Source organism: Triticum dicoccoides, chromosome 2A, assembly GCF_002162155.2.
Source record: "Triticum dicoccoides isolate Atlit2015 ecotype Zavitan chromosome 2A, WEW_v2.0, whole genome shotgun sequence".
Taxonomy (NCBI): domain Eukaryota; kingdom Viridiplantae; phylum Streptophyta; class Magnoliopsida; order Poales; family Poaceae; genus Triticum; species Triticum dicoccoides.
This window is the reverse complement of record NC_041382.1, coordinates 22165213-22177315: the sequence shown is the minus strand read 5'-3', so window position 1 is coordinate 22177315 and position 12103 is coordinate 22165213. Positions and strand designations below refer to the sequence as shown.

Sequence of the window (12103 nt, the reverse complement as noted above, 5' to 3'; positions counted from 1 at the left end):
ATCCCCTTAAAAAAGACATAGCGAGCAGATTCCCTTAAAACTGGTAGGAATGGATACGATTGATGACGTTGATAAATAGTGGTGAATGTTGGCCTAATTTACTATCATCATGCATGGAAACGAATCATCAAGAAAAAGAATACTTCCTATTACTACACTCATAGGAAGCTTCCTAATCTCTGCTACCAAACAGTTTCTGCCCAAACAAGGAAGGAAAGTTATGGACGTGATTCGGAAGGAAACAAACGTTATGAAGATTAATTAATTTAGATTTGATCTTTAGAGATTGATTGTGATTGATTCTTTTACATAAAAACATTACTAAATAATTTGCGTCAGTATGGAAAGTTCTGATCCGTTCAGTTTTTTTCATTGTGTGAGAGGGTGAAGTGAAAATAAACCGATGAAGTGGGGGAGGCGACGAAAAAAATCTACGACGGTTAACCTACGAAAAAAAACCGGACGAAAGTGGTGGGACGAAAAAAAACCTGAAAGCGAGACTACCAACTGCTCCATTAGGAGTAGAGATGATCCAGTAACCCCGAAGTGACAATAATCGGGACCACTCCCGGTGATGACTATAGTTTAAGGAGTTCATGTATTCATTAAGTGTTAATGCTTTGTTCCGGTACTCTATTAAAAGAAGGCTTTAATATCCCTTAGTTTTCGATAGGACCCCGCTGCCACGGAAGGGTATGACAAAAGATGCCATGCAAGTTCTTTTCCATATATAAGCACGTATGATTATATTCGGAATACATGCATACATTACATTGATGAACTGGAGCTAGTTCTGTGTCACCCTATGTTATAACTATTGCATGGGAATCGCATCCAACATAATTATCCATCACTGATCCAATGCCTACGAGTTTTTCACATATTGATCTTTGCTTATTTATTTTTCCGTTGCCACTCTTACAATCCTTACAAAACCAATACTGTTACTTTTGCCACCATTACCGTTACTTCCATATTACTTTGCTACTAAATACTTTGTTGCAGATATTAAGTCTTTCAGGTGCAGTTGAATTGACAACTCAAATGTAATACTTGAGAATATTCTTTGGCTCTCCTTGTGTCGAATCAATAAATTTTGGTTGAATACTCTATCCTTAAAAACTGTTGTGATCTTCTATACTTGTGGGTTATCAGTGATCGCCGATCTATGTGGCAGTCGTTGATCGCTGAACTTGTGGCATTTTTTGGGTAGCGGAAAATTTTAAGTTTGAATAATAAACGTTTTGTGACCGAAACCTAAGGGGCGTGGCTAGGAAGGAACTAGATCGCCACAAGGCCAAAAAAAGCGCCGACTGAAGAGTCAAAAATTCGCCGGCTGGTGCGCTGGGGCCGAACGAGTGGACATGCTCTAAAAGACACTGAACTATGAAGTTCTGAACCTCAGCAGCCGCGGATAATGAGCAAAACGTTCTGATGCTTTGCACTGGGGCATGGCATTAAGTGGCAAATAAGGATTGTTTTCTATTGAACATGCGTCGAGCAAGTTGCTAAAGTTTTCAACATTATTACACGAGTCACTATGTAAAAGTACATACTTCCTCTATTTTTATATACAAGGCCACAAATCCATATTACAGGTATTAAGCTAGAAATTAATGGCTACTTAAGCCAATGTTGCAAACTAGTCTTTTCTCCTCGCATGGCGTGTTAACTAATGTGTATTTTTCTCTCCAACGCTCTCTCACTCCTCGTTGGTTGATTAATTTGGTGCATTCAAACCAACCTACTCATCCCCGCATGCATGCATGAGGTATTAATGTCCTCGGTTGCTAGTACGAGGAAAACATTATCAATTTTATCTCGATTAGTGTTAGTGGCCCTATATAGCTGCAAATTGTAATTTTGATAGTGGTCTTGTATACAAAAATAGGGGAGTAATAATTATCTCGAAGCAGTAGCTTAGCAACACTAAACATACATCTGTAAAGTCAAGATGGACAAGAATAGAAATCATTCACATGCCTTATTACAAGTTAGGCCTTCTTTGATTTGGAGGAATTTCATAGGAATTCTAGAGGATAGGATTTTTATAGGATTTTTTTTCCTTTAGAGCCTTTCAGTTCATAGGAATGGATTCCTATTTCTACATAGGATTAGTTCCTATACTTCACATTTCATAAGAAAATAAAAATGAGCCTAGACTTATTGAAATTTTTTTTTGGGTGTCAACCAAATGGCATCTCGTTTCCTATTCCTACTCATAGAATTTGAGATACATGTCATCTCATTTCCTACAAAATTTCTATTCCTACGATAATCCTATCATATGAACCAAAAAAGGCCTTATTTTTTGAATAAGCAGGAATAATAATAGCAAGATGAATGACAATTGTCCCATAAATATCCATTCTACAACAAACACATATATATGGCTCCTCACCGACGACAATGACTGCAAAGTGCAAACCCCATCTACAAGAAAGACTCAAGCCACTCCGGGTCTGCAACAGAACGAAATTTCATCAACTAAAAAAACTAGAATTTGGTGCAGGTGATTGAGCACACACTGAATGGCATGAAAAGTGCTGATATAATATATTTGCTAGGATGGTTCACTAACCGTAATTCCCTTTAGTAGGATATCGGGATAATCTCTAGTCTTGCCGCTTGAAGATTCCTTACGAAAACAGGATGCATGTCATAAAACCGTGCCTCTTTGAGGGATTTCAGATGTCCCAGCCCAGGGATCTCCCGCAGTTCGGCCGGATTTTTTATCACAAGTTCTTCAAGGCGGACAAAAGCTCCATCGTGTATGCATATTTGGTTAACATGTGGCAAATTCCACAAGATAAGAATCTTCACATTTGGGAACCACTCTGGCTGGAAGGTTAGCTCTTGTCCTGTATACGCTATGCTTAGAATTATTTCGGTCAAGTTTGACAATTTAGAGAGGCGCGGCAATGGGTTCTCCGAGAGGTGGGACCATCATAGAGATATGTTGGGAAGGGCATCTCCGTTGGTTGAGAAAAATGGTGATTTCAAAGTTCCCTCGGAAATTCTCCGTACAAATCGAGCTTCTTAAGACGGTTAGACAATGTCAAAGTTTCGAGTTGGAGCACTTCATCTTCGTTGCTGGCCGTTATTTGTAATCTTGAGAGCTGGTGCATCTTTGTCAGAGACTCGCACAATTGTGCACACTGAATGCTCCTTACCCCAGAAATGCTAAGGGCCCTCAGCTGAGATAAACTTGCTAGTTTTGTAATGAATACTCCCTCTGTCCAGAAATACTTGTTGGAGAAATGGATGTATCTAGCCGCATTTTAGTTTTAGATGCATCCATTTATATCCATTTCCGTGACAAGTATTGAAGCCATCTAGCTACTAGCTATGGACAAGTAGGTCTATGGTAAACTACCCAAGCTTCATCGGAAGGGCAGTAAGGTTGATGTAGAGGCCCTCTGTGATCGAATCCCCCTCCGGCAGGGTGCCGGAAAAGGCCCCAAGATGGGATCTCATGGGAACAGAGGCTTGCGGCGGCGGAAAAGTATTTTGACGGACGCTTCTGATGTTCAGAGAATATTTGTGAATTTATAGTGGAAGAATTAGGTCAGGAAGGTCCACGAGGGGCCCACAAGCCAGGGGTGGCCCCCTAGGGCGAGCCCCCACGGCTTGTGGCCGCCTCCTGAGTCTTCTGCCCCCCTCTCCATGTCTCGTGGGTGTCTTCTGGTCCAAGAAAAATCATCGTAAAGTTTTATTTCGTTTGGACTCTGTTTGATATTTCTTTTCTGTAAAAGTCAAAAATAAGGAAAAAAACAGAAATTTGCATTGGGCTCTAGGTTTATAGGTTGGTCCCAAAAATAATATAAAATGGCATATTAGTGCATATAAAACATCCAAACAGATAATATAATAGTATGGAACAATCAAAAATTAGAGATACATTGAAGACGTATCAGTCCCTCGCTCCTCCATGACCCAAAGCCCAACGGAGACAGGGCGGACTGGTGGGGGTGTCGATGGCAGGAGAAGGAAAGTCTAGGATCTTTTCTTGGGTGTTTAATGCTTCTAACTAATACTTCAATAATTTCTTGCATGTCACAACTAGGCGAAACTAGGAATATACAAGGACCCGAATATCCAACGTCAGAATTTTAGGTATGGCAAATTGAATGTTTTTAAGGTAAATTGTGTTCATGAGGGTAGCAAGTTTTGTTTCTCTTTATTTTATTTCGCCTTGGCATAGATTCGATTCTTGTATGGCTTTGCTTTTTGCCAGCGTCTTTTTTGTTTGTGTGTGTGTGTGTGTGTGTGTGTGTGTGTGTGTGTGTTGGTATGCATCTTAGTTGTACAGAGGCCAGGTGTATACTCTTTATGTTTTGTATCATCTTGATGCTTCATGATGAGTTAATAAAAAGCACCCTATGTCGAGGAAAAACATATAAGATTTGTCTGAAATCAAACTTCATAAAGTTTGACCAACTTTATAGAATAAAAATATCAATATTCACAATACAAAATCAATATCATTAAATGTCTCATGAATTTAATTTTCATATTGTACATTTTTATTGTAGATGTTGATATTTTTCATATAAATATAATCAAACTTTGCGAAGTTTAAATTTGAAAAATCTTATATGCGGCTTACAAAGGATCAAAAGACTTATTAATGCTAAATTGCTAATAATCTAGTACTCTCTTCGGTCCTTTTTACTCTGCATATAAGAATTATTTGAAGTCAAACTTCGTAAATTTTTACCGTATTTCTATGCAAAATTGTCAACATCTTCAATACTGAAGTTATACAATATAATAATTAAATTTATGACACATCTAACGTTGGTATGTTTTCTATAAAATAGGTCAAACTTTATGAGGTTTGACATTAGACAAAACTTATATGCGTACTAAAAAGGACCGGAGGAAGTACCACGTATGGTCCTGGAAATTGTTTTAATTTGGTCCGGTCGGCATCCACAGTTGGTTGCTATATGGTCCTGCTGGAGTTTGTTCACACAATTTCAGAAGGAAAGCATTGCTTTAATTCTTGTAAACAAAATCGACAGGGTCCCCCCTCCTCGCATCCCCTATTATCTTTGTCCATATTTCTATGAGCATCTTTCAGATACTGAGCCAAAACAACAATTTGAAATTGACAAAGTTATCATAGGTGTCTCGTAGTCGACGGAGACTTCCAATAAATGAACATCGGTGAAAAAACAAAACTAAATACATAAAAATATGGGCACTACCGGTGGGTTGGTTGGGCCACAAGAAATCTAGACATCTGCATTACACTCAATTCACACTTTCCAAGCATGTTGTGATAAGCGTTGGTGTACCATTCTCTCCTTCGTGTATCTTTTCCACCCGGACCCAGAAAAAGACGCGGCACAATTTTTCCTTTCCCTTCTCTCCTTTCTTTTTGCCACCAACCACTATACGAGGAGGTATAAATTCCCATATAACTATTGTTCCCAAAGTAAAAAAAAAACACATTCCGTTAGTTTTCAATCAAAATTTCCAAAAATAATTATGGACGTGAACACAATTATATCGTTTTTCCTGATGAAAAATACATTACTCAATATATATCTACCACGCCAGAAAGTTTAAATTATAAATTGAACTAACACCTCAAGAAACAAAGATACGAATCATAGTAAGAAAGTAGTTAATTTAAAACGAGCTATGAATTGTGCTTGTGAATACTATAATAACTGAACTTGTTCATTACGTTTCTCGTGCCGTCAGCTTAAATTCTTCTCCATCTGGCAAGGATGCAGAGGCCGAGGAATCCTCCCTTTTCAAAAAAAATCTGGCAAGGAAAAAAGGTTCAAGATCTTCTCCGTGCATCGAACCTCTGTCCTTGGGTGGGTCCCTAGGATGGGAGGGTGTAATCGTAAAATCACGTTCGCAAATGCATATCCTGGGTGAAAGGGAAACGACAAGACGGCGGCTCGAGCGGTGGACAGCGATCTGCTAGCGAGCTAGTCTAGTCTTTCTTGCTCGTCCTTTTCCGACACACAGTCACACCCCTGCTCCTTCTCGCCACGGCCCCCAACCCGCCGCCGGCGACAGGGGATCGATCCCGCCGCCGCACGCCGGAAGAAACCTTCCTGCCCCGGACAGCGCAGTTCCCTCCATCGGTTTCCTCCAGCGGTTTCGCCTCCGGCGTCCGTCGCACGCACGTACCACCTCGCGGCGCCGGCGAGCTTCCCGCCGACTACAGGTACGGAGTAGCTGCATACTACATGTTTCTGCTCCTGGTCATCTGATCCTCATGTTCGCGATGTGCGGCCGCGGTAGTCCCACGCTGTGTTGCCACTCAACTACGCCCAACTAGCCCTATACTACTGCTCTGTTTTTTGCTTGTGCACAAGTCTGACCATATTATGTTCAGAGTTAGTAGTTGCTTACTGTGGTGTGTTAAAATACTCATGTCAGTCTTGGATTGTGCTCACAATTAACTTCTCCCCTGCAACTTGATGAAAGGTGTATGATAATTTCTTGACATGCATGATTAGTGTGGCTGCGCCTGTGAGAGCCTAAATCTGAAGTCTTGCTTGTTTTATGCCTATACATGGTTAGTTAAATCCTTATCACTGAAAAAAAATACTATGTATTAATGAGAGCAAGCTTGTGACTTCTCTAGATCATGGAAACATCTACTTAGCATCATCATCTCTTACTTCACTGTTCTTGCTATGCTTGTAGTTTATCATTGATGGTGTATTTAGTTTCTGAACCAGTGATCATTAGCAATTTATGCTGCTCCCGCTGTTCACTTTTATAAGATGTTTAGACAATTCAGACAACACACAAAATAGATCAATGTCAGCTGTCCAAAACATAGTATAAAAGAGAACGGAGGGAGTACTATGCTTTAATGAAAATGTGGATCGTTTCAGAAGACAACTCTGCTACAGCCAGGCCCTATGTCTACGGAATGGGAGGGAGTAGAATCCAAGAAGCCTCTCTTGGTGGCCCGGAACAACAGGGCTTCTTCGATTTGGGTGGTGGTCGCTAGCACCGCCGTCGCCGTTGCTGGATCCTTTGTGTTCGGCATCTCGGTATGTAACTCGACTTGTTCAACGGCCAACCGTGTCACTATTTTGCATTCTCGAGTAGAGTGCACGTCCAATTGAGATGCAAGGACAATAATGTGTAACCGTGCTTCCATTTAACTGTCCTACTGTTGTTCTAGCACAAATATTTTCAGGTGGAGAACTTAATTGTGATCCCCTGTTTTGCAGGTGGGCTACTCATCGCCATCTCAGGAGGGCATCATGCGGGATCTTCATCTTTCCTTAGCTGAGGTACTCATTCATATAACATTTTTGTTTGTTCATCTTGGTGGTTGTGACCTGCTGAGAGTCAACTTGACACATGATCACTGTAAATAAAGCATCTGCTCTTTTGGCCATCATGCAGTATTCTGTCTTTGGCTCAATATTAACGATAGGAGCAATGCTGGGCGCTATTGTCAGTGGTACCATAGCAGATCGAGTTGGTCGAAGATGTGTAAGTTTCAATCCCATTTCCATCCTGCTAATTAAACCATCTAACGAGCGTGTACTTGCCAAAACAAATCATTTGTAGCCTCTCAAGTCTCAACTAACTGACGTCATCTTGATGTGAAGGCAATGGCAATATCAGATGTGTTCTGCATTCTTGGATATCTCCTTATAGTCTTTTCTAAGGTATCCTCCCTCAGTTCTCTATGTATTTCTACTTCAGTGTGCATTTCAGTACCTACTGTAACTTTGAAGGGAATACCACTCCTTAGTTCATCCTGTAATTTGTTTCCTTCTTTTCTGTATATTCTTTTGTAGAACTCTGTGTGGCTTGACCTTGGGAGGCTCTCAATTGGATGTGGAATTGGACTTCTTTCATATGTGGTGATTATAGAAAACAAAACTCCATCTTGTTACTTTCTCCAACGAATTTGATCTGAAAGTTTTGTTACCTGAACTGAACAGGTCCCAGTCTATATATCAGAGATAACACCCAAGAATCTTAGAGGACGGTTCGCAGCCGTAAACCAGGTTTGTACCCAACCTGGGAGATTTCATTACTGGTTGTGTTTGTATACAGTATTATCTTAAGAAGGCAAGTATATCCATTTCTGCAGTTTATGATATGTTGCGGGGCGTCGCTCGCGTATGCTCTGGGGACATGTATCACTTGGCGTACCTTGGCAATCGTAGGTACATTAATTTTTTTGGATTTACTTATCTACCATTCATAGAACAAGGAGCATATATTTTAAAATGTGTTTGTTGTATGAGGATCGGTCATTGCACCAATTTTAACTGGTATTTGTTGCAATCTAACATATTGGCGTCGAAATGCATGCACTTGTATATCTTTAGGAAATGGCATGCACTTGTATAAATATAAATGAAGTGCATAATGACTATTGCTCTTGTAGGAGTGACACCATGTTTACTGCAGCTGGTTGGCCTTCTTGTGATTCCTGAATCTCCTAGGTGGCTGGTAAGTAAGCTTTCCTTGTAGTGTTGATACTTGATGAATCTCTTTCTTCCGTCCATTTCCGTTCTTGGTTCTAGAATTACTTGATTATCCAATTATGGCCTAGTCAATAGTAGAAAGGTAGAAGCACTTCTACATATGTACCCTTCTGGTGCTTGGTCCTTCGTGCGTAGGGTATTTGTAGAGCCCTTTTGTTTTCTCTCCTGTTTGCTCTGTTTTTTGGGTTAGCTCTGTTTTCCGGTTCTAGGCTTAGTGTTTCCTGTTTTTTGCCTCTGGCTTTGTTTTCTTTCACTCTTTTGCCTGTAAGGTCCCTGCCATCTCATCTTGGTTCCTTCTTCTAATACAAAAGACACATTTTTATGTATGTTCGAGAAAAAAAACATATATAGTAGTACTATGTGGCATTTACAAACTTAGCATGATCATTGCTTAACATTCCATCAAGTTCAGATGCAGGGAAGCAGATTTTGGGGTAACAACAATTTCTATAAATATTCAGTTTGAGACCTAAGTTCATTGCGTGCAGACAAATTGAAATGAGTGTGGAATCATCTTCTCGTATTATCATAGCTGCTCTAAGACGTGTATTCATTAGATGGAGCCTACAGTTTTGCCCTTCTTTGAGAGAAAAACCATGCATTTGAGGCTAAGATCGTACACTCAGGTGCACTTGAGGAAGCGTTACAGAAGCTAAGGGGGAAAGAAACTGACATCTCCGAAGAGGCAGCAGATATCAAAGTATCAACTATTCAGTACTTGAGAGTTAGAATAGAACACCTACTTAGTCATGCATTGCTAAAATGTCTACCTAATTATATATGGTCAGGATTTCACTGAAAAGCTTCAGCATCTGCCACAGTCAAAGATGTTGGACCTATTTCAGAAGGATTATATTCATGCTGTCACTGTAAGTATTCTAGTTATGCATTTCTAGCTAGAAAGGAGAAGCTTAATTATGTGTAATTTTCTAAGATATCAAGTTTCTTTCAGGTTGGAGTTGGGCTAATGGTTCTTCAACAATTTGGTGGAGTGAATGCAATCTGCTTCTACGCCAGTGAGATATTTGTTTCGGCTGGTAATGAGTTTTAGCAAACTGTTCCCTTGACCTTCTCATCCTTACTGCTTTTAGTTACAAAGCATATTTTTTACCATGTGTTACTTTTGGGCACTACTACTAACTATCCATGACATGAATCAGGTTTCTCGTCAGGGAACACTGGAATGCTCGCTATGGTTGCGGTTCAGGTATTTAATCATGGCTGTTATGCAGTTTTCTTTTTGCTTCCCAGTACCCAGTGATTTTATGGTGTCCTTGTAGATTCCGATGACGGCACTTGGGGTGCTTCTGCTGGACAAGGCTGGAAGGAGGCCACTTCTGATGGTAAAAAAAGATATACGGGTTTTTGATAGTTGAAAAATGATACAATTAGTAATGTATTCCAAGGCTGTTTGTTTCATGCTGCAATGCCCCAGGTCTCTGCAGCTGGGACATGCCTGGGTTGCCTACTAGTTGGCCTGTCATTCTTGTCCAAGGTTTGAATCTTCTGAAACTGATATCATCCTCGTAAGAAGGCCACACAAGCGCTATTATATAATTTACTCTTTCTTGAACAGGAACATCATTGGGCGAAGGACCTCAACGTGGCATTGGCATTGACAGGGATTCTGGTATATACCACATCTTAGTTTTAACTTCTTTTTCAGCAATGCTGCCAGATGTCTAGTCACTGTAAACATCTCTGTTGCTTTGGAAACCAGATCTTCAGTGGATCTTTCTCACTGGGTATGGGAGGAATTCCATGGGTTATAATGTCAGAGGTGCCCATTCTGCCGTTAACAAACCATTAAAAGAGTTATTACTGTACCCCAATATATACTCGTGGTATGAATGAATTTGACCACAATCCGTCGCTGGACATGCAGATCTTCCCCATACACATGAAAGGGTCAGCAGGAAGCCTGGTGACCTTGGTGAGCTGGCTCGGCTCATGGATCGTCTCGTATGCCTTCAACTTCCTCCTGCTGTGGAGCTCCTACGGTAAATATATTTGTTGCATAGAAAATGGACCTTCTGATCAAAAGTATAGTTCCGGTTGACCAGAAGCTTTGCTGATGTTTTTGTTTTGTTTTGCCTGTACACCATCGACGGGTTAATTTCAGGTACATTTTTCATGTTTGCGAGCATTTGCGGTCTGACTGTTGTATTTGTGGAGCGGCTGGTACCAGAGACTAAAGGAAGGACCCTGGAAGAGATTCAAGCGTCCATGAACTCGTCATTGACGCCAGTTTCTTCTGGAATTAACCGAGCTGCATAAATTAATTACTCCCTCTGTTCCATAATTATTGTCGTGGTTTTAGTTCAAATTTGAATTCTTGTCGTGGTTTTAATTCAAATTTGAACTAAAACCACGACAATAATTATGCAACGAAGGGAGTACATGGCTTGGTTTCCCTTTTTGTGTTACGTTTCAGTATGTATCTGGGATTGTGAGCCTAAATAGAATATTTAAACGGATGTGGCTAATTAAAGAAAGGATTATGGGTAAACCGGTGGAATAACTAAAAGAAAGATTGTGGTCTTAATAAATTATACATGAAGGATTTGAGGTACTACCTTCATCTCGGTGTATGAATCATTCATGTACTTCTAGGTCATCGATTTGAGGAATTAAATATGTGTTATATGTCGTGAAAAGTATATCACTAGATTTCTATGTTGGAGTATAAGTGAATTGTCCACCTTTCCTCATCAGCTTTTGAGTTGAACTGGTTGGTGCATGCAACTCAATATGGTATTAGAGCCAGAGATCTCGAGTTCGAATCCTGACGGGCGCGTTAATTAAAATAATTACAGCCCACTCTAATATCCATGTATGCGGCCTGCGGGAGCCTGCACGTGAGGGGGAGTGTTGGAGTATAAGTGAATTGTCCACCTTTCCTCATCAGCTTAAGCTTTTGAGTTGAACTGGTTGATGCATGCAACTCAATATTCTACACAGATGTAGTTTTAAATATATATATATATATATATATATATATATATATATATTGTCATATATAGGTTGAGAGACATTATGCTTGCATAAAACATCATTTTTTCCCATTGCAACGCACGGGCATATGTACTAGGAACCTACAAAGAACATAAGTTTTTTGTGGGGTGGTTTGATTTCTACTTGTATCCCAATAAATTAGCCGAGCGAGCTTGATAAAGCTAGACTAGATGCCTAGCATGGATCTTGTAAACTGTGCAATAGTTAATCGAGATACAGAGGCCGCGGTATTATTGCTATTTCTCTTTCCAGGAAAAAAAGGAAAAAAAAAGCTTTGGTTACTTTTGTGGAGCCATGCTTGCGCGTACTTCAGATTTCTTGAACTTAGCATCTTTTGGCGATAATTTTTTGTTCTTGTATTTGGGCTTACTGCATTATTATGTTAGGAACATTGATTTTCTTTTGTAACCGAGCTTTGTATCTTCGGGAGCTAGAGCTTCTACTGAGTCAAGGCTGAGCCCACTAGAACCCGATCAAGCTTAATTAGTTTGTTGACAGCCTGACCTTGTCGCTACCTTGTCGCGTCAGTTCGACCATTCCTTGTCGGAATCGGGAAAGCAAGACATTGTAGCATCTTCTACCTGTTGGGAAAC

The 12103-nt window shown here is 40.2% G+C and overlaps 1 protein-coding gene across 2 annotated transcripts; it reads left to right on the top strand.

Moving 5' to 3' along the window:
- The first annotated feature begins 5910 nt into the window (after positions 1-5910).
- Positions 5911-11070, top strand: LOC119352902 (sugar transporter ERD6-like 5). 2 transcript variants are annotated; one of them, XM_037619495.1, is made up of 19 exons: positions 5911-6193; positions 6876-7034; positions 7218-7280; positions 7396-7485; positions 7605-7664; positions 7797-7862; positions 7944-8009; positions 8096-8171; positions 8396-8460; positions 9103-9195; positions 9284-9364; positions 9448-9532; positions 9656-9702; positions 9776-9838; positions 9931-9990; positions 10072-10125; positions 10216-10275; positions 10381-10495; positions 10618-11070. In XM_037619495.1, the coding sequence occupies exons 2-19, from the start codon at positions 6900-6902 to the stop codon at positions 10770-10772; spliced, it is 1434 nt and encodes a 477-aa protein (XP_037475392.1). In that variant the 5' UTR covers positions 5911-6193; positions 6876-6899; the 3' UTR covers positions 10773-11070. The 2 variants fall into 2 exon arrangements, with proteins under 2 accessions (XP_037475392.1, XP_037475391.1); XM_037619494.1 differs by having other exon boundaries at positions 6873-7034.
- The last annotated feature ends 1033 nt before the right edge of the window (positions 11071-12103 follow it).